Raw genomic sequence first — 25,842 nt, 5'->3', positions numbered from 1 at the left:
CTCCTAATTTTTGAGGGATTATTCACGCTGCAATTTTATTTACTTCAATTTCACCGCCAGAATCCTGTTTTTTTGAATAGTGAATAGCGCACCGTGTCTTTTGAGGTCTGGACCCAATTAATCTCGCAGGAACGAACGAACATTCAAGAAAATCATAACAACCTCTTACAGAGAACGAAAGACGGCAACGACGACCTACGATCTCCAAGTCATCCCGTCCACCTTCCACATCTAAATCTCCCATCATGGCTCGAACAGCCCGACCAGCTCACAGACGCAAACACCATACAACCAGTAGTTCGACGGCGCCAAAGGAAGATATCGAAATGGCTTCATCACCGCAAGTTCACGGCCGCGGTCACGGCCACGTTGCGGAGGTTTCAGTCGAAACTAGTAATGGACATTCGACGACCGCACATCATAACTTATCAGAAACTCTGCACCACATGCTACCTACACATAGAGTCAATCACAAGGGTTACAAAGTTACAAAGGGTATTCAGCCTGATGGAGAAAGTGGTAGACGCGGCATACACCCTTTCCATTTCTTCAAGATATGCTGGACTTCGACCAGTGATGCTTCTCGACTTGTCAACATTCTCTGGCCCGTTGTGCCTGCCGCACTCGCCGTTCGATATGCTAGGCCAGATCTCCATCTGGTGGTTTTTATCCTCAATTACATTGCCATGGTACCCTGTGCGAATTTAATTGGCTTCGCCGGACAGGAGCTGGCGAGGAAACTCCCAAAGGTGTTTGGCATATTGTTGGAAACGACACTTGGAAGTCTTGTGGAGATGATTCTTTTCATAGTCCTTCTAACAAGGTCAGGAAGTACCATGCTATCCTATGTTTACAATCACTGACCCGCTCAAACAGAGATGAATATGGGGTCATTCAAGCTGCGATTTTAGGCTCAATGCTAGCTACCCTACTGTTATGTTTAGGGATGTGCTTCTTTGTTGGTGGTTTGACACGAGATGGTAGGCTCAATTTCTCGTATACTTTGGTGTCTGTTGCTAAATCACATCTTAGAGCAGGAATTCGACGAAGCTGTTAGTGAAGTTGGAAGTGGACTGTTGTTGACGGCGTAAGAGACATTCTCATAGACAATTTACTTATCGCTGACTTTACAACAGTGGACTTGGCCTTATTATACCCTCGGCATTCGCAACGGCCTTGTCATTGAAAACCTCCGCGGAACTCACCCCTGCCGTTATTGCAGAAAAGGTCCTCAACATATCTCGCATCACATCTGTACTTCTCATAATTGCTTATGCTACCTACGTCTTTTTCCAGATGCGAACTCATCACAGCATATACGATGCTATTCTAGAAGCAGATGAACAAAAGGACGAGGATCGCCATAGAGATTTGCAAAAAGACAAGCTTACCTTCACTGAGTGTGTTATTGCTCTTGCTGTCTCAATTGCTCTAGTGACTCTCATTGCCATCAGTTTGGTCGAACAGATACCAACAATTGTTGAAGAACATAATATTTCTGATGCATTTATGGGCCTTATCCTTGTTCCTCTGGTTGAAAAAGCTGCCGAGCATCTTTCTGCGGTAGATGAGGCTTACGACAATCAGATGAACTTCGCATTATCTCATGTTCTAGGCGCAACGATTCAAACAGCATTGTTTAACGGTCCTTTGGTTGTCATCATTTCCTGGGGTTTGAATAAGGGGTTGGATCTCGACTTTGAGATGTTTGATATTGTTGTTCTGATCCTAGCTATTTTGGTCGTAGGAAATTTCTTACGAGACCAAAAGAGTAACTATCTAGAAGGAGCTCTATGCGTGATTGTTTACATCATTATCGCAGTGGCCGCTTTCTTTTATCGTAAGTAAAATATTTGATCGTTGTAATCTTTGCGGTAAAAACCCATATTTCAGTTAAGCTAACTTGTAATTCAGCTAATCCGGAAGAACATGCTGTCGAAGGCGAGGCGACTGGTGCAGCCATAGAAGCTGTTCGTCGTCTTCTTTGATGTTATGCATGAAAAGATTCTGGCCAGGTGTTTGATAATATAAATCTGAGCCTAGCACGTCTTGAAAGGTCTCCGATACGTACTATTGATACCCATCATATAGTAAGATTGTCAGAATGTAGAGTTTGATGTAAATATATAGATATAGCTTTCACATTTTTATCGCTTGCTAGCGATCAGTCACGAATTATACATGAAGTTTGATTTTATTCTTTGTCCCAGCTAGCAAGGATTCTCATCGCTTTGCATTCCCGTCTAGTTTTAGACATCATGTCGCCGATTGTGATCAAGAAGGCATATACGATTATGACGACTCAGATTTAGACACTAGCTAGCAAGGAAGCAGATGTACTCTGACCATCGACGAAAGCTTGATTGAGTTCTTCCGGTATGCCTAATGACAGGTCCATGCGATATATCCTTGCCCAAGTGGTTGGTTGTAGAGCCAAGATTCGCTTATCTCTGCGGGAACTTGGAAGCTTTGAGCGTAGTGTCACGCGAGCCTTTTTCTAGCTTCCTTTTAGAGCTTAAGTCAGGTCCCCCACTGATTCACCCCTCAGTACCTCGGATTAGCACTTACTTAGTTAAGAAGGCGTGAAAACCTATCGCGAGAGAATTGATAATTATTCAGGTAAACTGAAATAGTAGAGACGTTGATCGGATGAGGAGGCCAATCGCTCTTTTCTCTCCATGGGTAGCTATTGGCCGTTTATGGTAATTGGCATGGTTAATATGCTAGCAACGTCCTATCAAGGTATAATGGATGATGACATACATGATCTGAATGACAATTGCCAATGGCAAAGAAAAAAAATCTCGTGTTGATCAACAAGCTATCACTACTGCTCAAGGCGTGCCCTCGGCACCAGTACTGTGCCTGGTCAAATATATAAATATGTCTGAAATCCCCTCGTATCTGTTATTCTCTCCCGTCGTCTGATTCTCAAGTTGTGCATTTGCCATTCATATCGACAAGATGCGTGGCTTGAATTCCTTAGCAGTTTTGCTTGCTGCCTCTGTTACTTCGGTGGTAGCTATTTTGCCACATCACGAAGCTCATGCAAAATATGCAAAAAGAGCACAGCCAAAGAAGGTTCTCCCCAGGCAACCTGCAGTGAGGCCAAGATCGATCTCGAAGTATTTGACAAATTCAACGGCTTGTAAGTCAATTTCCATTTCATGCTATACGTTATCCTAGGGGGGTGTTGTATGACCAGAATGTGTATTGATTTCAGTTCTAGCTTTTGCCGTCAATGGAACCGGACTACCCGAGATCGACTTCGATCTTGGTGAATCATATGCCGGAACTTTACCCATTAGCACCAATGCTAGCGACACAAATCGATTGTGGTTTTGGTTTTTCCCATCCGAAAACCCTTTGGCGGAAAAGGAGATCACAATATGGTTAAATGGCGGTGTAAGTTTATATACCCAAGATCTTCATCTCCTATTCTAAAAGACATTACTAAATATGTCTCTAGCCAGGGTGCTCATCCCTTGACGGACTGTTTCAAGAAAACGGACCTTTCAGTTGGCAATCTGGCACATATGCACCTATTCCAAATCCATACTCATGGACTAACTTGACCAACATGATCTGGATCGATCAACCCGTCAGCACTGGATACTCGCCTGGAGATATCCTTGTTGACGATGAGATCGATGTTGGAAACCAATTTGCCGCATTCTGGAAGAATTTCATTGATACCTTTAGCATGCAAGGCTACAAGGTTTACATCACTGGCGAGAGTTATGCTGGGCAATATATTCCATACATTGCTAGTAACTTCTTGGACCGCAACGATACCACATACTACAATTTGAAGGGTATTCAGGTGTGTAGCCATGAAAATGAATCAATGACCATGTTGTGTGCTAACCAGATGCTAGATCAATGATCCATCGATCAACGATTACGATACAATGAGTTCGGCCCCTGTCACAGCTGCAGCTCTGTACTATCAGAACGTCCTTAACCTCAACGATACTTACATTGCAAACATTACTGCACGAGCAAAGTCTTGCGGTTACACTGACTTTCTCGAATATGCATCAGTATTCCCTCCCGCAGGACCAATCCCAACAGCTCCAAGTTCGGGAGAATATGGCTGTGACCTTTACGATGACATTTACAACGCAGTCTACTACGTCAATCCATGTTTCAATATCTACCATCTCACAGATTACTGTCCATTCTTATGGGATGAACTCGGATTCCCATCTCTCGGTGGAGGTCCCAACAACTACTTCAATCGTACCGATGTCAAAGAAGCTCTCCATGCGCCAGTCGATGTTGATTACTTCATCTGCTCTGGTGGACCCAATTTATTCCCACATGGAGATAAATCCATTGATTCTGCTCTCGGTCCTCTCCCCTCTGTCATCGAACGCACAAACAACGTTCTCATCGGCCACGGACTTCTCGATTTCCTCCTGTTCGCCAACGGTTCTCTAATCACCATCCAAAACATGACCTGGAACGGTCTCCAAGGATTTCAAGAGGCTCCTTCTTCGACCCAAAACTTCTACGTTCCATACCATGAATCCCTTGGTACCATTCTCTCTATTGTGAACGATGCCATTCCCAACGCACCTCCACAATATGATATTGCAGGTGCGGGATACCAGGGAACTTGGCACACGGAAAGAGGACTTACGTTCTCGACAGTCAACTTGGCGGGTCACGAGATTCCTCAATATACTCCCGGAGCAGGATATAGACATTTGGAGTTCTTGTTGGGGAGAATTGCTAATTTGAGCGTGGTGGGTGATTATACGACACAGACGGGAAATTTCACGGGGGTTAGTGCGCCGTTGAAGATGAGGGGGTTGTATTGAGGCAATGATGTAATGAAATAATAGATATGGAAAAGTCAGGGACATTAATGTTAGTAGTATATTCGCACTTGTACAGGAAGTCTACTGACATGACGCTGAGAAATACAAACGAATGTCACAGATAGATATCGTAATACATTTTTAGTATCTATTTAATAATGCAAAATGGTTCCTTGACAACTTGAATTCTCATTCCACACTTAAAATGACATCACACGAAGATAGCAACACTGTTTTCTAGTCTTCGGCCTTGGATCTACAATCGAAAACTTTAACCTTAAAATGACCATCTCTTATTCCTCATTGTCGCTTTATCAAGACATCTCTCCTCGTCCTATCCCTTCTTTTCCCATTATCATCTTCCCCATCCCCCCAAAACAAATCCAACGGCTCAAAAAAGTTTGCAAGCCTCACTACTAACATACACACTCGCTGACTAGTCATATCTCCATAGTGCCTAGACATCCGTTATCATAATCTCAGATGGCAGATATCTGACACGCTGAAAGGTAACCAACTCCCCATGAAACTGTATTTTCTGTATACGTGATTAGAAACCAAGCACCCAGATAATCTGCTCAAAGTTATCAGTAAAGTAGCCCTTAGCAATGGAAAGAAGAGCCAGGGCATCACATCGAAGTATGTACTCGTAATAGGCTGTACACGGGTGCGAGCGGAACTGGAATGAAATGGGACGGAGAAGGGCTCGAGCGGATACAGTTTCTGGCCGTTGCCCGTTCACCCCGCTTGCTCGTATATTATGCTCCGTTCACTCAACCTCTCAATGGGTGTTGTCAAGGCGAGGAATGATAAGGTTATTGGAGATGGGGATTTATCCATATTGTTGAGACTTTGAGGGTAATGTTGGGCTTTGGTCTCTTTGATTGCATTCCTTACTGATTGCATATGTGGAGTTGTGGGTTGTGAGTCAATAACTGGAAGGTTATGAGCCCATTATCAATGAATGTATCTCTCTACCATTCTTTCTTTGCAAGAACTATTTGCATGTGAACCTTGGAATCCATAGATACACAAATGCGTAATGCGCCACAAGCGCCACACTTCACATTCATCATTGCTGAAGCGGGTTCCACGGTCAACTTTATGATTGACATGTGAGCCAAATAATAAAAATACCTAGGCAGGAATCGTCGAATGTCCCAACACAAGGACGATCCAACGGCACAGCTTTGACGATATCCATAAATTCTGAGCTGTTCAATCCTCCTCGACATATTTTGTTGAGTTGCCCTAAGAAATTCCTCCATGACCTCCCAGTCGAACCTTCAATATTCTCTTTCGATACTTGTATTCCACCAAGTGTTCGATACTCCCAATCCACCATGATCAACAATTCATGGGCTGAGTATGTCTTTATCCGCATTTGTATTTTTGCGCTGCAGAGTATACCACTTGTTAGTTTAGCATATTGTTTCAGTCTCGCATCTACTACTTTCTTTACGAATTATGAATTTTACAGAGTCTCGCGCGGTTTAGAATGGGTGTTCCTGGCCGAATCTTTCTTTTTCCTCTTTTGCTTCCTGCCGTATCGCATTTGGCTTCAACAAGAAGCTATACATCCGCCAGCACCTTCGCGAGAAGAGAGAGCGATTTTATATCAGAGGTGTTCGGATAATATTACGGATCCGGAGGCGTATTTGCAGAAATGGTTTTTGGGTGCGGATATTAGGGATATTAAGAAGGAGAATGTAAAGGAGTTCTTTCTTTGGGCTTTCTTTAATCGTGGTGGACCGCCTGGGGATGATGATGAGGAATTGGAAGAATACATTGGGATTCTAGAGAGGCAGCTAGGAAGGGAGATTCCGGAGGGAAGGGGAAATGCTAAATGTTTGAGGTTGACCTTGGATGAGGTTGTTATGTCGCATAGGAGTTTGATTTGGTATTGTGTAAGGATTCTTATTCTTCATGTGCTGATAATAGAAGATGCTAATCTTATTTACCACAGTGTGTCGGATTTGTTGACTTCCTAACATTTTGTTCCCTGCGTTATCACGGCTTCAACTTTTATCGCACGAATCTCAAACAATCCCTTAGCATCATTCCTATTCGCCCGCACAGTCTATTTACTACGTATCGTTCGCCCGCTCAGCACATATCGTATTGGCACCGACCGCACACTTCGAAAACCAAACTCCCAGTCGTTTTCATCCATGGCATCGGCATCGGTCTATATCCCTATACCCAATTCCTCAATGAACTCAATGCCTCCACCGGCACACCCGATGATCACATTGGCATTCTTGCTCTTGAAATAATGAACATTAGTTTCCGTCTCACTCATTCTGCCCTCTCGCGCGAGGAAACCGCTCTCGAAATTTCCCAAATAATCAGTCAGCATTTTGGGCCAAATCAGAAATTCGTCCTGATTTCTCACTCGTACGGTACGGTGGTGACCACGCACCTTCTGCAATCCCCAATTTTATCCCCGCGCATCGGCCCAGTTGTTCTCATCGATCCTGTCTCTATCTGCCTACATTTACCTTCTGTCGCATTTAATTTCACTCGTCGAATCCCGAAAGATGCGAATGAATATCAATTATACTATTTCGCAAGCATGGATCCAGGAGTCAGTCATACATTGGGAAGGAAATTCTTCTGGAATGAGAATGTGCTATGGAACGAGGATTTCGAGGGGAGGAAAGTTACGGCAAGTTTGGCGGGAAGAGATTTGATTGTGGACACGGAGGCAGTGGGGAGGTACTTGAGTTGTGGAAACTTATCCGGTCGATCGATTCCGAGTCTGAAGGCTACGAATGGAAATGCCAATGGGACAGTCAAGAGTACTTCGAATATGAATGTCGCGCCTTTGATAGATATTGACGAGTCGGAAGCTGGAGAAGTGGAAAGACCTGTAGATGGAGAAGTAATACGAGAAGATGACATGGATGTAGAAAATGAGGACGAGTGGAAGTATAGAGAGTGGAAGGGAGTAGGAACAGAAGTTTTATGGTTTGGCACATTGGATCACGCGCAGGTTTTTGATAAGAAGACGACCAGGAGGAGAATTATTGATGTTGTGAGGAAATACTGCGAGGACGATTAGAAAAAGGGGGTAGGGGTCATGCAGGGAATCTGTTTGCGATTCGGGGAGTTTCGATGAGTAGAGAAGAAGGGGGATTAGATCCGATTAGATATCGAAGACTTTTAGACAGAAGAGGCGTATAACATTGTGGAGTGGGAGTGGGAGGAGAAATAGACATGGAGTGATTCGACTATAGACCTCCAAAGACCTTTAATTCTCGTCGAATACCTAAGAACTATACCAAGAACAAGAATGATAATGAAACGCATGCTTCTTCGCTCATATGCGGCACACAATGAGCAAAGTGAATCACGCATCAAGATTGGATAGAACTATTCAAACCCCCTATTGATAAGCTATACAATTTCAGGTAACATCTTTCGAATCACCCCTCACTCTACTTTCCCTCGCGCAAGATCATACATGGTTACATATATTTCGCACAATTGTAAAAATTTAACTGTAAATTTACACCTCGAAATATCTACCTAACTACCTCCTTATCAGGACAGCATGTTTATCTACTCGTAGGTATCCAACATCCAATATTATACCTGCAAATAAGTAGCGCTATGCTATAGAATTTATAACCATACCCTTCCCTACCCCACCCTTCCCTTTCTGCATATACTCCTTTCAGCTTCCCCGCATTACCTAGCGAGCCTAGGTTCCAGATAGCAGGCGTGCTAGTTATTTATTAGCTCCTCCTCACCGGCGACACCGACGAGGCGACGCTTCGCATTTCCGCAAGTTCGCGGTGCGAAAATCTATCTACGGTACGGAGACTGATGAAAAGGGCTAGAACGCGGGATGCAGAGTGGAGAGTGGGTCCAGCTGAAAGAAGAGCAGCTGAATGGTAGCGTGCGCGGATGCGAGAATTTAAGTTTGGGGATACGGAGGGGGCTAGAACGCTGTGGATTTGTGTAGAGGGGAAGATGAGGGAATTGATTTCATTTGTGTGGTTTGGTCGCTTTGGTGGCGGCGTGGAGCTGGCTGAGTTGGAAATGAGGTGGCTTTGTGGTTAATGCTGAGAGGGTGGGAGTGGGAAACGATGGGTGGGAATGGAGATAAATAGGAGAGCCCCAGCATCGTTAATGTTGATGATGGTTCTGCATCGATTGTCTATTCCAACATGTCGTTCATAAGTGAAAGTATCATTCCAGATTGCCGAATCAAGCCCGCCCGAAAACGCATCATAATCTGCTGTGATGGAACCTGGCAATCTGCCGTCTCTGGAAAAGAGAACTGTCCATCCAACGTAACGCGTCTCTGTCGCGCCATCAACAGCGTCGCTCGAGACCCAAAAGATGACAAAGACTGGCAACAGGTCGTTTGGTATGATTCTGGAGTTGGAACCACATCCACGGGTTTGGGACCTGGACTCGAGGGAGCTATTGGTCAGGGATTGGAAGGAAATGTGATTGAGGCGTACAATTTCTGTGTACTGAATTGGAACCCGGGAGATAAGATTATGTGTTTTGGATTTTCTCGGGGTGCGTATACGGCGAGGACGATTGCGGGCTTGATTTCGGATATTGGGATTTGTTCGAAGAGGCAGCTTCAAAAATTTCCTGATTTGTGGAAGTTGTACAAGCAGAAAAAATCCGGGGACGACGGGTCCAGAAAAAGATTTTATGGTAGTGCTCTGTACTATAGTTGGCGAGAAGGGAGAGTTGCTGACCCGCAACCCGATCCGGAGGATCGACCTGATGGGGATTTAGTTTGGGATATAAAGGCTCATGGTGAATGGGCTCCCGAAGAATCAATGGAAGTAGAGGTAGTGGGAGTCTTTGATACTGTCGGAGCTTTAGGGTTGCCCGAAGTTTTTGGGATGGAATTGCCCAAATGGACGACTATTGGTGATAAGCCTGAATGGCACAATGTTGAACTTTCAGCCAGTGAGTCCTTCTACTGATAGAGCTGCATTAACCAGAAAACTAATTCACATCCCAGACATCAAGCATGCATTTCAAGCGCTAGCCCTTGATGAGCACCGTGAAGCATTCACACCTACTCTTTACTACATCAAAAAGCCTGAGGATTTTACAGACGCTGAAATAGAGGCACAGCGGACTATATCTGATAATGCAAATATAGAGTGGTATGATATGGTTTCTAGTCCTGAACCTAACCTCGACAAATTGAGAGATCTGGCCAAAATCCGAAACGAAGCTACCGAAAGGGTCGTTAAGATGGAAGAAAACAATAAGATGAAGAAAGCACTGCTCACTGGTGAGAAGGTACTTGAACAAGTCTGGTTTCCTGGCTACCACATACACATTGGTGGCGGATCAAGTGATACGCTATTGAACAAGGACAATATGGAAGAAATTTCCAACATTACGTTAGCATGGATGCTAGACCAGATTGAAAAATATGTGTCGATTGACAGGGAAACCATAAAGGAAGACGGTTATGATCGTCAGGGAAGATTCGCGCAACTGAACAACGAGCGCCAAGTTCACCTAGACAGAGAAAAGGAGCGCGAGAAAGAGGGTTGGGGTCAATGGATTTGGCGAAATGGCAAATGGGCAGCTTCCAAAGTTGCTCATCCGCTGACTGACGAAAAGAATATTCACTATGAGGACCGACGACACGCGTGGGGTGTTGGAGATCTGAATGATAGTTTCACCACCATGTATAAAGCCAACGGATCGAAGCCACGCACACCAGGTCGTTATGCTCTTGATAAGAAAGGCAATAAACTGGGCGAAACACATGAATATATTCACCCAACTACGGGATTCAGAGTTCAACAGCTGGATAAGAAAGCAGAAGAAGCGAGGAAACAGAAGGATCATAGGGACCACAAGAACTGGGAAAAATTGAGATATAGACCTATCGACCTAGAGGGTGACAACTACAAACGCCAGGAGAAAGTTGATGAGCAAGGAAAAGTGACAGCATATGAGTATGTTTTCAAGTACAAAGATTGTTCAGAGACGCTCCCAGAATGGCGGTTGGGTGATGCGGATTGCTACGAGAGGCTCGCCATTGAAGGTTCTGCTGCATATGACTATGTCGATGAGCTTGATCGAACTTTGGAAACTGGTATTAAGACTGTTCGTCTTGATTTCTGGGGTGACAAAGCATCGTCGTTTCAAGTCGTCTCTAATTAATAAAGGCATAAGGGTGGCTATATTTCGGTCTGTAAGCGCTTGGTTTGTATAAATTGTATAAATTGTATATAATTTCAAAGTAGTATATATTTAAGGGGACTTTCATTGATAGATATATAATGAATATGATAGTCCTCGAATATAACAATGTAATAAATGTGAGACTGGGAGACTGAGAGATGAGACTGTGAAAGTTGATAAGATTTTCTCCGAGTAAAGAGGACTTGGGACTCAGGAGGGGCAGAAGATAATCAGGGACCAACTGAGTAGTGCCACACTTCTCCATTAGCGGCCGAGCCCCGCATCCACCCTGAATTTCGTCATTGGTTGCTGGGGTACAGGTATAATGTACAAATAAACAAGGCTCTACTCCAGACAATTCACCATCACGCGGCTCAGCTGCCATTAGGTCGGTAGGTATTTAACTAATACGCATTTCAAGCTTTTTGTTTCTTTCTTTTCTTCTTTTCGTTTTGCTGTAGCAACCACTTTGACAACCACTTTGACAACCGCAATTTACTCTTATATTCTCCCTCGAAACATATCCCTTTCCCAAACATCCACACATCTATAGAAACAATAGATTCAAATCCTTCCTGCCTACCTAGTACTCCCCACAAACTCACAAGCTCGTTCATCATATTCGCAAAAATGTCGGAGCAAACTCAAGAACCCCTCGTCGATACAAGTTCCGTTGTAAGACCAGCACAACACGAACGTCAAAAGAGTTTAGAGAAGTTGTATGCCGACAGGCCGACGGCTCATGAGTTGAAGGAGAGACATATTTTGTTGGATACAGATGCTGCACCGTACGTTTTTCTCTTTCTCTACAATCCTACTAAATACTCTCCCCATCTCCATATTTCCCCAGTCTGCCATCGTGTTCTGGCAGTTTGTTCGTCAATGTGCTAATTGCGGGGTAAACAAAACAGTGGTATTCAAAGTGCTCAACATGCACTCGAACAACAAAGAATTTCGGATAGTTTGAAGAAGAACTTGGAACATCGTCCTACCAAAGAGGATTTGGTTGAACGTATGTATCAACTTCTATCACAAATGCTTTTTCATATATTTCATTTCGATCGAAATAAACGCTAATACTGAAATCAGGTAATATCCTCTCCTCCACAAACGCCGCTCCAGGTATCCAAGCACAACAAAAAGAATTGGAGAAACACATGCGTGCGGATAGTTTGAACGAAAAATTAAGTCATCGTCCGCAACCGGAAGAATTGGTAAACAAGGGTGTTTTGAAGGAGGATCCTACGAGTCCGATTGAAGGCAGTAATGAGAGTGCCGAGAAGAGATACGAGGAAGCTATCGAGGAGGAATATGCTAAGAGAGAAGGAGGTGCATAGATTTACGACGATCTATTGTGATTGGGCTGGAGGGAGTTTTTGATTTTAAGTGCGAGGGAGTTGTCATTTAGCATGTATGCGTCGGATATGATTGCAACAAAGAGAAAAGAGGAGTACAGACGATGAATGTGAAAATTGGGATAGGAATCGGAGATCGAATAGGGATGGGTTGAAATACGCGACTAGTTTCTGCGATTTTCCAGTACACAATGAATTATACCACAATTCTCGCATATGATTGACTCATCTGGTCTCTTCGAGTGTTCTACTTTGTTCATGCAAAGATTTTGCTTTCTATACCAACCAATAGATCAGTCTACTCTGTGGTTTATTCTCAAGGATAGCTACAATACGCACTTTCATGTATCCTACAAAGCACTACGAGTTGCTAGGCTGGAAGCCCAAAGCTTGTAGATTTGACATTTATATTGTTAGCTAGCGAGAAGTGGGAATCTAGTATGATGTCATTGATTGGTGAATTTACCTAGTTCTAGATGGATTGTACTAGTGAAGATGTAACTATTACTGATAAGCCACCGATGCACCGCGACATGTTATTGGGTATCTGAAATTTATGCAAAAGAAAAAAAAATCATGCTCTGCCCATCCAAAAAGCCCATCAAATGAACTCCCCCAAATGCCAAATCCCATCCTCACACATCATTGCTTAATTCTGATACCCCGTTTCAAAAGCACAACTTTCGCTGTTTAGGATCACTAGGAGTATTTCCTTTATCCTTTGATTTCTCTCCTGCCTTGGTTTTCCTTGAACTACCAATTTGAGATTTGTGGCCACTTCCGGATGCAGATGGTGTCTCAGGTACTCCAGACGTCTCTTGAACTACGTCTCTGATTGTCTGTCTCGAAAGACAAAGATCAATATGCTCATTGAATTCCTTTTCATTTGTCGCTTGTGGCCGCTGACAAACGGGACAGTCCCACCATTCTTCTTCCACCACAGCGCCGTCCTTCGGTTTGGGATTTGGCACAATTTCCTTTCCATGATGTCGCCGTGGATCGTTTTCTTCAAGTTGACTTAAGCTTTCCATTTCCTTGAATTCCTCTTCTCGTTCTTGACGCTCGGCATCTTCGAAGAGGAGTTCTTCGGGCCAAACTTCCCATCGCTCATCGGAGTCATTGTCTTGGAGATCCGATGCTTTTCGTTTTGTTGCAGAGGAAGATTTGCGTTCATTTTCGCCGACATCATTCTCCCGTGAGTCTTGTTTTCTAAATCCGAAAAAGGCCATTGTGTCGGGCTTTTTCATGCTGATTAAATTTGTACACCGGAGCCCCATTAGTCGTAATGTCAAACCCGGCATCTCCGCCTCCAGTTTCTCAAGCATAGGAAGAGAATATTTGTACAGATCTTCGGCTAAGAAGACAGCCTTTGGTGGGGCCGCCTGTCTTGTAAGAACCTCATAAGTTTTTAGTTTCACTTTAAGAACTAGAGTTCGCCCTTTGAACTGTGTTCGTTGCATGTCTTTTTCCAACTCCTCAGCTGTATGTCGAAGTTTGCTTCGAAGTTCTGTAGCATCATTCATATCATTGAATGTACTTTCAGTGCCGACACTCTTGCGGGTATACTCCTCGGCCGGTTTGACGTCTGTTCTCCCGAGTCCAAGATAGCATTGCATTAGAAAAATGAACGCCTTTTCTCCAAACAATTTGGGTAGATAGTGTCGCACATTGTAGATATCTCCGCATGTATTGACGCCTATGGCGCCTAGTTCCCTTTCGAATACTCGTCCGATTCCGTTGACTTTGCGAGTTGGAAGGTCTCGCATAAATTTCATAATCTCAATTCGATTATTTGTAACGCGATATTGACCATTAGGCTTATTGTAATTCGAGCATATTTTAGCCTAATTATACTTAGTCAGTATACTGATATCTAAACTCATTCTCAAATTTGAGATTCTACAGCAACGGGTCAATGATAATAGCGTCCCGCCTCGCCTGTCGTACTGCTGACTTCTAAACTTGCAGAATGTACTCACTATCTTAGCGTTGGCTGCAATTCCAGCAGATATGGTTACCTTCGCTTTCTCATGAACCTCTCTTCTCAGCTGTTCAACGGCAGCCTCCGGGTCAATATCATTCCTTTGACAGTACTCCGTGATGTTAAGGTATGCCTCATCAATACTAGCACTCTCGAACCGTGGATCATAGTCCACCAAAATTTCCCGGACTTCTTGTGCCTTCGCGGTGTATTTATCGAAATTCAGAGGAACCTGAATTAATTGCGGGCACAACTTCTTCGCTATGAACCCCGCCATCGCACTTCTGACCCCAAATCGCCGTGCGTGGTAATTGCATGTTGTGACAACTCCTTTCCCAACAGAAAATGGAACATTTTTCAGTTCCGGACGGTCAAGCTCCTCTACTGCAGCGTAAAATGCGTCGCAATCAATATGGACGATTGTTTGAGTCAGATCTCTTGTGAGTTCGAGCTCTGCAATCGTAGTGTCTGCTCGTCGACGGTCGTGAGCTAAATCAAGCTTCTCCAATTCAGCCTTCTTTTTTAAAATTCGTTCGATCTTTACTGTCAGGGTCTTGTCTCTTTCCTCCTCGTGATTGAAATATTTGGACCCCTTCGAAGCATTGTAGATGATCTCGGAAACCTGGTGATAAAGTTAGAGAGACTACAAGCATACTTCGGTCGCCACGTACCTTTGACTGGTCTACAGAATCTTGTCCAGATTTTGTGAGAGACGGGCCTAGTAGAGAATATTTGAGAGACTTATGCTCATTCTCGTCCTTTTCTGGAGTTGTTTCCGATGCCATATCTCGATGTCCATGGTCGACTCGTGGCGATTGTAAGAAACGCGAAAGGCATAATTGTTTGACGCGCTGTCATGCTTTCAATATAGAAAGCTATTATGTAAGCGACTCAGAATATCACTTCCCTCAGAAAACCCTCAATGAAATGATAAGCAGATGTTCATGATTTCAGATCGACTTCCAAGGAGTACTAGTTTTGTATACGTTAAGCAATGTAGAATTTTAGTGTGTCTAATAAAAGTCTACAATAGCTTTCAAAAAGCAAGTTCATCATCAGATGATTGTGAGCGGGCTCGGCTAAACTTACTCCGATATATTTAATCGATAAAAAAAAGTTACGCATGTTATCGAATGGATGAATGATACCACAATCCAGTAGCAACCATGAGTATGCATAGAGTAGCCCGCGCTGTGGCTTCAACGGAAGCTTGCGCTGGAGTGCTACGTGGGAGTGTCCCAAGAGCAAGATTTTTGTGCCTGAACTCACCTCTGCAAGGGCTCGGAGCAAGAAATGCGATTCTCGGTGCCAGATTGGGAGGAAAGAGACATTTCTCTCAATCGCCAATTATCAGAGCTGGTGTTGCTCAAGCAGTGTTAGAAAAGGCTGCCGCAGATCCATCAGCCCTCACCCAAGAAGCCATTGTCGACAATCTAAATGCCGCAGAGAGGGATCGATTGAGGAGGGTCAGAAACATTGGTATCGCAGCACACATCGACAGTGGCAAAACGACCGCCACAGAGCGAGTTCTCTTTTACACTGGAAGAATCAATGCTATTCATGAAGTCCGAGGAAAGGATGCAGTCGGCGCAAAGATGGATTCCATGGAATTGGAGAGGGAGAAAGGTATTACAATTCAATCTGCTGCTACATTCTGCGACTGGTTAAAGGTTGAGAATGGGAAGGAGGAGAAATACCATATAAATTTGATCGATACCCCTGGACATATTGATTTCACAATTGAGGTCGAGAGAGCTTTGCGAGTACTGGATGGAGCTGTCATGATTCTTTGCGCTGTCAGTGGAGTTCAAAGTCAAACGATTACTGTGGACAGACAAATGCGAAGATACAATGTTCCTCGTATCAGTTTTATTAACAAGATGGACAGAATGGGTGCCAATCCTTTCAAGGCCGTCGAGCAGATCAATCAAAAATTACGAATCCCAGCGGCAGCACTTCAAGTCCCCATTGGTTCAGAAGACAGCTTCAACGGTGTTGTTGATTTGATCAGGATGAAGGCTATCTACAACGATGGGCCCAAAGGAGAAATCATCAGAGAGACTGATGAAATCCCAGAGGAACTCAAGAAATTGTGCGAAGAGAAGAGAGCTCTATTGATCGAAACATTGGCCGATGTCGATGACGAGATTGCCGAGATTTTCTTGGATGAGAAAACTCCATCTATCGAGCAAATGAAGGCTGCTATCAGACGGGCAACCATCAATTTGAAATTTACTCCTGTCTTGATGGGAAGTGCTTTAGCTGACAAGTCAGTGCAGCCTATGCTTGATGCAGTCTGCGATTACTTACCAAATCCTGCTGAGGTTGAGAATTTGGCGCTTGACAAGCGAAGAGCTGAAGCCCCTGTGAAGCTTGTTTCTTATAATGAGCTACCATTCGTCGGCTTGGCCTTTAAACTTGAAGAAAGTAATTATGGTCAATTGACCTATATTCGAGTTTACCAAGGATCCTTGAGAAAGGGCATGAACGTGTTCAATGCTAGAACCGATAAGAGAGTCAAGATCCCTAGAATTGTGCGCATGCATTCCAATGAGATGGAGGAAGTTCCTGAAATTGGAGCCGGAGAAATTTGTGCTGTGTTCGGAGTTGATTGCGCTTCTGGAGACACATTTACCGACGGTGGTTTACCATACTCTATGTCTTCTATGTTCGTACCAGATCCCGTCATTTCCTTGTCTATCAAACCAAAGACAACCAAAGACGGATCCAACTTCAGTAAGGCTATGAACAGATTCCAACGTGAGGATCCAACATTCCGTGTACATGTTGACGCCGAAAGTCAGGAAACCATTATCTCTGGTATGGGAGAATTGCATCTTGATATTTACGTGGAGAGAATGAGAAGAGAGTACAAGGTCGAAGTTGAAACCGGTAAACCTCAAGTCGCTTACAGAGAGACCATCACTGAACATGTGGCATTCGACCACACTCTCAAGAAACAAACTGGAGGTGCCGGTGATTACGCTCGTGTCGTTGGTTTCTTGGAACCTATTGAGCCTGGTCCAAATGGTTATGCTCCATCAACTTTCAAGGAAGAAGTCACCGGAGGTTCCATTTCTGACAAGTTCTTGTTCGCTTGCGAAAAGGGATTCCTTGCCTCTTGTGAAAAGGGTCCCCTTCTCGGTCATCCCGTTCTCGGTACCCATATGGTTGTTAACGATGGTGCAACCCACATGACAGATTCTTCTGAAATGGCTTTCAAGAATGCCACTCAACAAGCTTTCCGAAAAGCCTTCAAAGAAGGAAAACCACAAGTTCTTGAGCCTCTCATGAAGACCACCATTACAGCACCTAATGAGTTCCAGGGTAACATTGTTGGTTTGTTGAATAAGAGAAACGCTATTATCAGTGATACGGAGATCGGACCAGAAGATTTCACTCTTATTGCGGATTGTAGTTTGAATGCCATGTTCGGATTTAGTTCGCAATTGAGAGCGGCTACGCAAGGAAAGGGAGAGTTTGGTATGGAATTCAGTCATTACGCTCCTGCGCCAGGACAATTACAGTAAGTAGTTTCTTGTATTCTCACTGTTATTTTAATATACCTCATGCTAATACATCATCTAGAAAAGAGCTCATTTCCAACTACGAAAAGGCACAGGCTGATAGACACAAGAAGTAAAATGGATAGCTGATGATGATTTGGAGGACTTATGGAATTGGTCGTTTGGCGAAAGTGTTTTGACGAGTGACGAGATGGATGCCACGAAACTATAATGGGGCACAAAAATCTTTAGCACAGTTCCACGGCGAATGGAACACAATGTACAGATATACGGATATGAGGGGCGTACAAAACAAAAATTTCCACGAGTCGATGAGTGAGTGCATAGTTTGAAAGGAGGAATCACGTTTTTGGACGAACGGATGGATATTTAAATGATTAAGTGGGGGATGGCCTTACGAAATGGAAGGGTACATGGAAGATACCTTTACTGTATATTACTATAGCGAATAGATGAATAAACACCTCTCGACTTAAGGAATCGAAGAAATGGTATATGCGCCATCATAGGTAAAAATCAACACTCAATGTGATTCCTAAATTTCTAAAATGAAGCTTTATGCCAAAGAAATTTCCAGTCAATTTCCCAAGCTCTTTCGGTCCATTCCCACAATCGCTTTGCCAAATTTGGATCCTTGGCCGTTGTGTCCAACGTTGAATTTCTCTCAACACCCACCGGCATGTAATATGCGCCATTGGCCAGCTCTTTCTTTTTTGCTCCCGCGGCAGCCCACGTCTGATTCATAATGCCTTGCTCAACCGTTATTGTTTGGCTTACACTAGTTACATAGACAAACCATTTATGCCAAAAAGATAAGTTTGAGACTAGCCCCGTGTTGATGACTCCTGGATGGACCGCTACAGACGTTATCTGCGGATAACGACGAGCAAGCTCTGCTGCATACAGTATGTTGGCTACCTTGCTTTGTCCGTAGCGGCTCCACGTCCCAAAGGTCAAATCCTCTTGGGTTGTTCTCAATTTATCGAAGACAATGCCTTGACTCGGATGAAACTTCCACCCCAAGGAAGTATTCAAGACAACTCGCACGTCGGAGGAGGGAAGCTCAGCAGTCTTCAGCATGATTGGTAGTAAATGATGGAGAATGGCAGCATTGCCGAGATGATTTGTTGCGAACTGGATTTCGTATCCGTCTTTGCTCAGAGCAGCAGGCACGGCCATGATACCTGCGTTGCCCATGAAGATATCAAGACGATCATGCTTGAACATCTTGATACCGGCAGCGACTGATGAGAGTGAAGACAGATCGATAGGAAGAAAGGTCAGGCCCGCTGATGGGACATCCTTCTTGATAGATTCTATGAGATCTGACGCCGCGTTATCATTACGTCCCGTGAAGTAAATATGTGATGGTTTGTGTTTCGCAAGGACTCTGACTGTATTGCTTCCAAGTCCTGCTGTGCCTTTGATTACGATTAGCTTTTGTGAGCAATCACAACTAGGGTAGCTTTTAGGGTCCTCACCTCCAGTGACCAAGATAACTTTGTCCGTCAAAGTGGGTATATCCCTCTCCGGCCTAAAATTAATATCTTTAATGCCGCCCATACGGCAACTTGACCAAAAGATGAAGCAGGTAAAAATTGTAATAGTAACAATAAAAGTGAAAATAAAGGGGATGAGGACTTGGAATTGACTGAAATAAGTTCTTGGGGCAACTTGCACGAAATACTCAAAGATTGCTGTACAGATAGACGACTGCAATTGAACCAAGTGAAGTATTAGTGATTCTGTATTTGAGAAAGTGATCGTACTTATACACTTGAACCTCAACTAGGGAGTCCTGAGCATGGCATCGCTACTGCCATCAGCTTACAAGCCAGTTTCCCAAACAATACTAGCTGACAATAACTAAGTGGCCAACTCTGGCTCACACATGGGTGCCACTGGGTCACGTTGATGAGAAGAAGAGCTGTTATATCAGAATCTAGACGAACATATCGTTTCCGAAGCGTTCTCAAAGGATGAGATCCATGAAATGCAGTGGCTCGCTTGGTGGCTCGTGTGGATGAAGGCTAAACTGTATTTGGGTGAATTTGTGTAAGCAAGATGCATCAACCAATCAAGAGCTTGCTATCTACCCGCCGGCCCCCCCTCGGGAAGATACTTCCTCCTTCATCCGAGACGTCATTCAATCTTCTTCAAAGATGGTGGAAGTGTTAATATAAAAGTTCGCTCTTTTGATTCAAGAACTGTAAGCAGATTGCAGAAATCCACTCTTATTGCCCAAACTGCTTATCTTCTGCTTAGCATGCTTCAATTGCTTGAAAATTACATCAAGCAGAAACCATGAATATCACGCAGAATCTTGCTTTTAGAGTAGAGCCAATGAACCAACTGGCAGAGGTAGATACTACCCCTTTTTATCACCACCTGGATTTCAAAAATGCTGATTGCTACTCAAAGGCTAAAAAGGACGAGGATGATTGGACGGGTACAACAAATGCAAAGGAAAGGAGAAAGCGACAAAACCGTTTGAATATCAGGGCTTTCAGTATGTAAATTGCAGAAGTTTCAGATCATTCCTCCCTATTCATTTTCTACTTCTAGTAATGTTTCAAATTTATTAGAAAAGAAGTGTAGTTGGTCTTCGCCACTGCAGATAACATGGCTATTCTCGGACGAGCTGTTTCCTAACCCTATTCTTAAGAGTCTCTCATAATTTTGGACATTTGGATTCGGCAATAACATAGCTGACTTGGCCACAGGAAAACGCAAGGCACTTGAGGCAAAGTCCATTCAGAAAGACCAATTTGTTATATGGAAGCCACAGCCCCAGCCCAATAGTTCAACTCAGAACTCCCTTCCCACAGCAAAGCCTCTAGATCAGCAGCTCGCAAACATAAATCAAGCTTCAGAGGTACCAGGGTTAACATTCCCACTGCCTCTGGATCACCTTCTTACACTTATTCAATACAACGTTCTCCGCGCTTGTATGACAAACTCGTCCATTCTAAACCTACCTCACACCACTGCCACTGAGTGCCGCAGCATGCTCGGCGCCCCCATGTTCCCAGCCCCTTCCACCATTCCACCCTCTCTCTCTCCGACCCCATTACAACTCAGCACTCCTCATCCCCAATGGATAGATGTACTTCCGTGTCCAAAAATGAGAAACAATGCCATGCTTACTTTCCATGAAATCGATGAAGACGATTTATGTAGGGATCTGTGTGGAGGTATATTTGAAGATTGTAATGATTTGGATGAGAAGGGGATGCTGGTCTGGAATGATCCGTGGCATGCAAGTGGATGGGAAGTCACAGAGGGGTTTGCGAGGAAGTGGGGCTTCTTGTTGAAGGGCTGCCATGAAATCGTCGAGGCTTCGAATAAGTGGAGAGAATTGAGGAATGAAGATAGGTTGATTATCGAGGTTTGAACTGATCACGATTCTTGTTTTCTTATATATCTATTCTTTTGTTGCGGGTCTCTTTGTACATTACAATGATAGTGGCAGGTTTAACAATACCCCAAGTAAGATCGGATCTGTGTATAAATAGTATCAAGGCATTTGTGCGTACGTTATTTATATCCGATCTCTTATTGAATAACAATCTGTGGTCTTGGCCCAATCGGTAGGTAATGATACGACATGCGATGGTTATCTGAGACTGAGTATGATCATACTATAGACAAGTGCGAAACAAAAAGTATGTAGCTAGGAGAGTTGGCATAATTGCTGGAATACTCGAATGTTGATACCCGCGCAAATCGACCAGAATAAATCCCCCTAAGACTGGATATAAGAAAAATCACTTGGTAAAATAGGTCCAATCCGCAATCACGAAGATCGGTCTATCCATGAAATCTAGCAGCAACGTCATAGGGTGCGGCCAAAATTGGTTTCTACCAAGGAGATGTTCATATATAGCATTTAATGTTCTCATCTGACTGAAGTTGACTAACAATGATAGTCCAGAAAATTGGATTCAAAATTCCCAAGTCATCTTGAAAATCGATAGTTCGGATGGTAATATATCGCTAAATATAGCGTCTGCAGGATTTTCAGGGGTGCGATCCTTCTCGCTAGGAACCGCTAAATCCTCCGCATCTGCCGATTAATTGAAGCGGTGCTATAATCTCTATCTTTGGCGACATAAGGATCTTGAAATCGAATGCAACGCACATGACGTCAAAGCACGCTAATTTTTATAGACAGATGCAGCGAATGTGTTCGACGGGTTTCAAATGTTGCTCAAGAGATATTGAAATCAACTGGCGGAACACATTACCGATGTAAGGAGAACAAGTCGAGAGGTTGGCGCATCCTACGTTATTGACTGTCAGTCTTAGCATAAATTTGAACAAGGTTGCAACCTCCAGTGTATAATCATCAAAAAGGATAGAGAAGTGGCTCCCAACTGACATCATTATCATGTTAGAGATAGCAGCGTGCAAAGATTGAAAACGTCAATCGCTGATAGTAATCCGAGCTACCCGTCAATCGTTGATTATGGAAGGAAAAAACTTGAAGTCCAACAGCCCCCAATCTTATGCTCTCAGCGAGAGTGAATGATACCCCATCAATACACTGGAACTTGAGATGAGACTAAAATTGCCTAATCTTAAGAAAAGAGGGATGAACAAGGAACAACGTTTAGCTGCTCATATGGAAAGGGACTGAATCTTCCACACTTCTTCATAACAATCCCATACTTGATCTTTGTTTTCATCACGATGTCGATGGTGTAATTTCGAGCTGAAATACTGCCCCAAATCCCTCAGAACGTATCGCAACTCACGTTGGACCTAGAACTGCAGAGCTGTTGGCAGCGAGAGTTTCGATTCAAAAGATTTCAAAAATCATGATCGATACGCCAAAAATTACCTTGACAATATGAAAGTTATACCGGAATTGTCCAACATGTTTGTGCAAGATTCAACCTCGGAAGAGGGACCTCTTGCTATACAATTCGTCTCTGGTCGGGCAAGGATCAAACAACCCAAAGCTTGATACGATCGCATGCGATGTCTGCCTTTCGGAGTAAGCAGCGACAGCAGAAAGCTAAACAACAGATTGCCACGCAAAAACTTATGCCAGTTGAACGCGTCTGCGACGTTTCGAAGTCTAGTCATAGTCCATCAAGCTCATCGCACGTAAAATCATTCCCTTATAATACGCTTGATCCAATTCCTGAAACTGGTACCAAGAATCACCAATACGGATGCGACCATGAGACTTCACTTGAAGTCACACAAGTGGGACTACCATCATTATTCGCTTTTGCGCCCGCTCAACCCGACCCTTCAAGCTCCGTACCCCATCTGCCACCTGATATAATTTCCAGATACTCCCGAGAGTTGAGTACAACTAAACAAATTGGTGCGTCACGTCATGGATATCTGAAGTGATTGTGATGCCTGTGATCATGATGGTTTTGCTGAGAGCTAAAAATTGGTTTAGCTTTGATGTTTTGTTCGCCAGGGCCCGAGAAATTAGTTGATTTTCCAAAAGCTGCCGGACAAGCCTTATCGACAAGCATCATTTATATGATATATGCCTATTCATGCTCGGTTCGAGGGACGATAAACGATGAACTGGCTACAGGATTGAGAGATGCAGCCATTGCACAAATTGGGCAGATACTAGCTCAAGAAGGGACATTGTGGTCCGATTCTACAATAGCGTCAATAGCCTATTTCTCAACAGGTATTTGGGTAGGTGAGGAGTATCGGGGATGGAGTATCGGGCGGCTAATGATGATATTTTAGGCAATTGAACGCAATGCAGAGGAAGTTGAGGCACACATGACTGGCGTAGAATTGTTGGTCAAGAGACGAGGACTGGAGAGCTTTGGAGCTTATCCTTTTGGACAAACAATCCGAAAGTACCTAGTAATGTAAGCCACCTACCCTAATGCGAATACCAATTTTTGTGATTAATGCAGACATAAGGCGTCACATTATTGTGAAGGCTATCAGGGCCGAGGAGCTTCCTCTGAGCTTCAGCAATTCTTTGATTCAATTGAAAGAGAATGAACCTCAATGTCGGCGATTTGCGTCCCCGTTATATTGTCCATCCGGTTCATTCGAGTCTGTCAGACAGTTGAAAGGATTCGACGACTCCCTGATCCAGGTTCTATACATCGCTAAGGATTTGATTGACCTTATCATGGAGGGATGCGAGCAAACGGTCGATAATGCCAATTACCAAAGCCGCTTATCTGCAGCTTTGTACTTTTTACAGCCGTTGTACTGTCAAAATAGGCCCTTCAAATCTGACATCCCAGTACTGGATTTTCGAATGCTGTAGACTTGCTACCTTATAATATTTCAAGCTATAAAAACTTGCACCCCTCTGCCTTCAAGCGACGAGTACCTCACATCGGCAATGATTTGCGCCATAGAAAGAACGGATGTTGACGAAACTTGGGGGGACGTGTTGGGCATATTGTATTGGGTAATCTATCATTGCTTGTGCGTCAAGTCAAGGTCGATCAGACCCTGGAATTCTGGATTCGAGATTAGGCAGGACGATTTTCAAGATAGCCTCTTCCGTACAAAATTTCGAGTACGCAACAGGGCCTGCCCAGAAATTTGCGCAAATGCAAATGATTTTGGCAAGGAGATATAAATTGGCTGCCGCTGGAAGATGCAAAAGAATCATTGAAACAATTGAAAGAAGGGACAATGAGAAATGGGTGATCAATAGCTCTAAGCTGGCAGGGGAGATCGTAGTGTTTCGGATTGAAAGTTCACCATTTCATTCCTGCAATACGAGATGCACAAGAGTATACAGTGGTCTGTGCGTTGATTACGATTTGACCTCTTAGCGTGACTGGAAATCGGTTACATGGTTGATCACAATAATGATTGTGTATTTAGAACCAAATCTTATATGTCAATACTCTAAAGTGATAAAAATAGAACTGTTCCACATAAAAGACTAATTATGAACTCAAGTAGTCCCCCATCCTTTAATCAGGGGCACCAGTTCCCCACAATAGCTCCTCTCGAACTTGACATACCTCTTTGCCCTCCAAGCTCCACGCCACGGCATTCATCTCTTCCCTATCATAACTAGGTGCAAATTGCACAAAGTTTTCCAACTGCGCATTGATTGCCGGCCACTTCTTCGCTGCTCTATCTGGCAATTTCAATGCATAATAGCCCACCCTCTCGATTTCTCCGCTATCGACCTTGATTGTGACCGCGAATGTATACCCCACTGCATTAAGGAATTCTTGCATTTCAAAGAATTGCGTTTGACTCGGTGGTTCTGCACCAGCTAATGCGTTAAAAGAAGTAGCTTGTTGTAGAGAAATAGGTCCCTGGGCCCGAAAATACAAATTCACAGTTCCCTTTTGGTAGTCGACCGCCACATGACGAACCTTCTCCAACTCCAGCGCCTTGAATCTCTCCTCATGTTGGATCAAGCTCTCTGGCACGCCCTTGGCACTCAAGATATCACTGAGTGGTCTCATGCCTCTCATGTATACCCAGGCTTTTACCAAACCCTTCTCTGCGTCGAAATCACACGATTCTTCTGGTAAGCCATCATACAACGAGCTCCAGGATGTAACCAATTTCCCTAGGGTGCTGACAACATCCGGAGACAAAATGCCGGCGGATGACGCAATGGCCACAGTATCTATGGGTCTTCGGGAATAGAAGCGATAATTTAAAGCATCACCCAGACGGTCTGTTACACGCCATAGAACAACACCGTCATGAAATGAATCAGAGAAGACAGAAAGAATCTTTCTGGTTGTGGACTCGGAATATGGTGCGTTGATCGCAGCTGAGAGGATGCGAATATCGTTGAGAAAGCGCGATTGATCGAACTTTGAAGTTTCAGAGGCTACTTGAACAACCATTTTGCTCTTGAAGTAACAATTATTAAGTGAAACACAATTTTCTCATGATTATGATTCTGGAAATCTAAATATATATATCCCGAGGCCCTTAGACTCGCTCATGGCCGATGTAGTGACTGCTCGTGACCAGCGCCATAA

At 43.8% G+C, this 25,842-nt stretch overlaps 11 protein-coding genes across 11 annotated transcripts; 8 read left to right on the top strand and 3 right to left on the bottom strand.

Moving 5' to 3' along the window:
- Positions 1–245: 245 nt before the first annotated feature.
- EAF02_004251 (uncharacterized protein) lies at positions 246–1,988 on the top strand (the record flags this gene model as incomplete). The annotated part of the gene is made up of 5 exons (XM_038900299.1): positions 246–823; positions 877–980; positions 1,033–1,087; positions 1,137–1,840; positions 1,915–1,988. The coding sequence occupies 5 exons, from the start codon at positions 246–248 to the stop codon at positions 1,986–1,988; spliced, it is 1,515 nt and encodes a 504-aa protein (XP_038760006.1).
- Positions 1,989–2,964: 976 nt separating this feature from the next.
- On the top strand, positions 2,965–4,826 carry EAF02_004250 (uncharacterized protein; the record flags this gene model as incomplete). Its single annotated transcript, XM_038900298.1, has 4 exons — positions 2,965–3,148; positions 3,230–3,405; positions 3,470–3,823; positions 3,879–4,826. 4 exons carry the CDS (start codon positions 2,965–2,967, stop codon positions 4,824–4,826), a joined length of 1,662 nt encoding a protein of 553 aa, XP_038760005.1.
- A 1,343-nt stretch (positions 4,827–6,169) lies between these two features.
- EAF02_004249 (uncharacterized protein) lies at positions 6,170–7,890 on the top strand (the record flags this gene model as incomplete). The annotated part of the gene is made up of 2 exons (XM_038900297.1): positions 6,170–6,733; positions 6,793–7,890. 2 exons carry the CDS (start codon positions 6,170–6,172, stop codon positions 7,888–7,890), a joined length of 1,662 nt encoding a protein of 553 aa, XP_038760004.1.
- Positions 7,891–9,001: 1,111 nt separating this feature from the next.
- On the top strand, positions 9,002–10,988 carry EAF02_004248 (uncharacterized protein; the record flags this gene model as incomplete). The annotated part of the gene is made up of 2 exons (XM_038900296.1): positions 9,002–9,767; positions 9,823–10,988. 2 exons carry the CDS (start codon positions 9,002–9,004, stop codon positions 10,986–10,988), a joined length of 1,932 nt encoding a protein of 643 aa, XP_038760003.1.
- A 651-nt stretch (positions 10,989–11,639) lies between these two features.
- On the top strand, positions 11,640–12,346 carry EAF02_004247 (uncharacterized protein; the record flags this gene model as incomplete). The annotated part of the gene is made up of 3 exons (XM_038900295.1): positions 11,640–11,797; positions 11,921–12,021; positions 12,099–12,346. The coding sequence occupies 3 exons, from the start codon at positions 11,640–11,642 to the stop codon at positions 12,344–12,346; spliced, it is 507 nt and encodes a 168-aa protein (XP_038760002.1).
- A 686-nt stretch (positions 12,347–13,032) lies between these two features.
- EAF02_004246 (uncharacterized protein) lies at positions 13,033–15,130 on the bottom strand (the record flags this gene model as incomplete). Its single annotated transcript, XM_038900294.1, has 3 exons — positions 13,033–14,208; positions 14,344–14,967; positions 15,017–15,130. The coding sequence occupies 3 exons, from the start codon at positions 15,128–15,130 to the stop codon at positions 13,033–13,035; spliced, it is 1,914 nt and encodes a 637-aa protein (XP_038760001.1).
- Positions 15,131–15,511: 381 nt separating this feature from the next.
- EAF02_004245 (uncharacterized protein) lies at positions 15,512–17,988 on the top strand (the record flags this gene model as incomplete). Its single annotated transcript, XM_038900293.1, has 2 exons — positions 15,512–17,871; positions 17,934–17,988. 2 exons carry the CDS (start codon positions 15,512–15,514, stop codon positions 17,986–17,988), a joined length of 2,415 nt encoding a protein of 804 aa, XP_038760000.1.
- A 427-nt stretch (positions 17,989–18,415) lies between these two features.
- EAF02_004244 (uncharacterized protein) lies at positions 18,416–19,435 on the bottom strand (the record flags this gene model as incomplete). The annotated part of the gene is made up of 2 exons (XM_038900292.1): positions 18,416–19,293; positions 19,354–19,435. The coding sequence occupies 2 exons, from the start codon at positions 19,433–19,435 to the stop codon at positions 18,416–18,418; spliced, it is 960 nt and encodes a 319-aa protein (XP_038759999.1).
- A 632-nt stretch (positions 19,436–20,067) lies between these two features.
- On the top strand, positions 20,068–21,481 carry EAF02_004243 (uncharacterized protein). Its single transcript, XM_038900291.1, has 3 exons — positions 20,068–20,233; positions 20,294–20,381; positions 20,596–21,481. The coding sequence occupies exons 1-3, from the start codon at positions 20,177–20,179 to the stop codon at positions 21,264–21,266; spliced, it is 816 nt and encodes a 271-aa protein (XP_038759998.1). The 5' UTR covers positions 20,068–20,176; the 3' UTR covers positions 21,267–21,481.
- Positions 21,482–22,855: 1,374 nt separating this feature from the next.
- On the top strand, positions 22,856–24,140 carry EAF02_004242 (uncharacterized protein; the record flags this gene model as incomplete). The annotated part of the gene is made up of 4 exons (XM_038900290.1): positions 22,856–23,210; positions 23,292–23,545; positions 23,600–23,727; positions 23,783–24,140. The coding sequence occupies 4 exons, from the start codon at positions 22,856–22,858 to the stop codon at positions 24,138–24,140; spliced, it is 1,095 nt and encodes a 364-aa protein (XP_038759997.1).
- Positions 24,141–24,804: 664 nt separating this feature from the next.
- EAF02_004241 (uncharacterized protein) lies at positions 24,805–25,704 on the bottom strand (the record flags this gene model as incomplete). Its single annotated transcript, XM_038900289.1, has 1 exon — positions 24,805–25,704. The coding sequence occupies one exon, from the start codon at positions 25,702–25,704 to the stop codon at positions 24,805–24,807; it is 900 nt and encodes a 299-aa protein (XP_038759996.1).
- Positions 25,705–25,842: the final 138 nt, after the last annotated feature.

This window comes from Botrytis sinoallii (assembly GCF_014898435.1).
Source record: "Botrytis sinoallii strain Bc 23 chromosome Unknown BSIN_006, whole genome shotgun sequence".
NCBI classification, from domain to species: domain Eukaryota; kingdom Fungi; phylum Ascomycota; class Leotiomycetes; order Helotiales; family Sclerotiniaceae; genus Botrytis; species Botrytis sinoallii.
Note: the sequence above shows the minus strand (reverse complement) of the source record. Positions and strands in the feature narration are given on the sequence as shown.

Excerpts from the sequence above, each read along its gene's own strand:
- EAF02_004243 (XM_038900291.1), top strand. The coding sequence starts at position 20,177 with ATGAATATCACGCAGAATCTTGCTTTTAGAGTAGAGCCAATGAACCAA. Across the intron at positions 20,234-20,293 it reads CAATGAACCAACTGGCAGAG|GCTAAAAAGGACGAGGATGA; the intron begins GTAGATACTACC and ends TGCTACTCAAAG. Across the intron at positions 20,382-20,595 it reads TTTGAATATCAGGGCTTTCA|GAAAACGCAAGGCACTTGAG; the intron begins GTATGTAAATTG and ends ACTTGGCCACAG.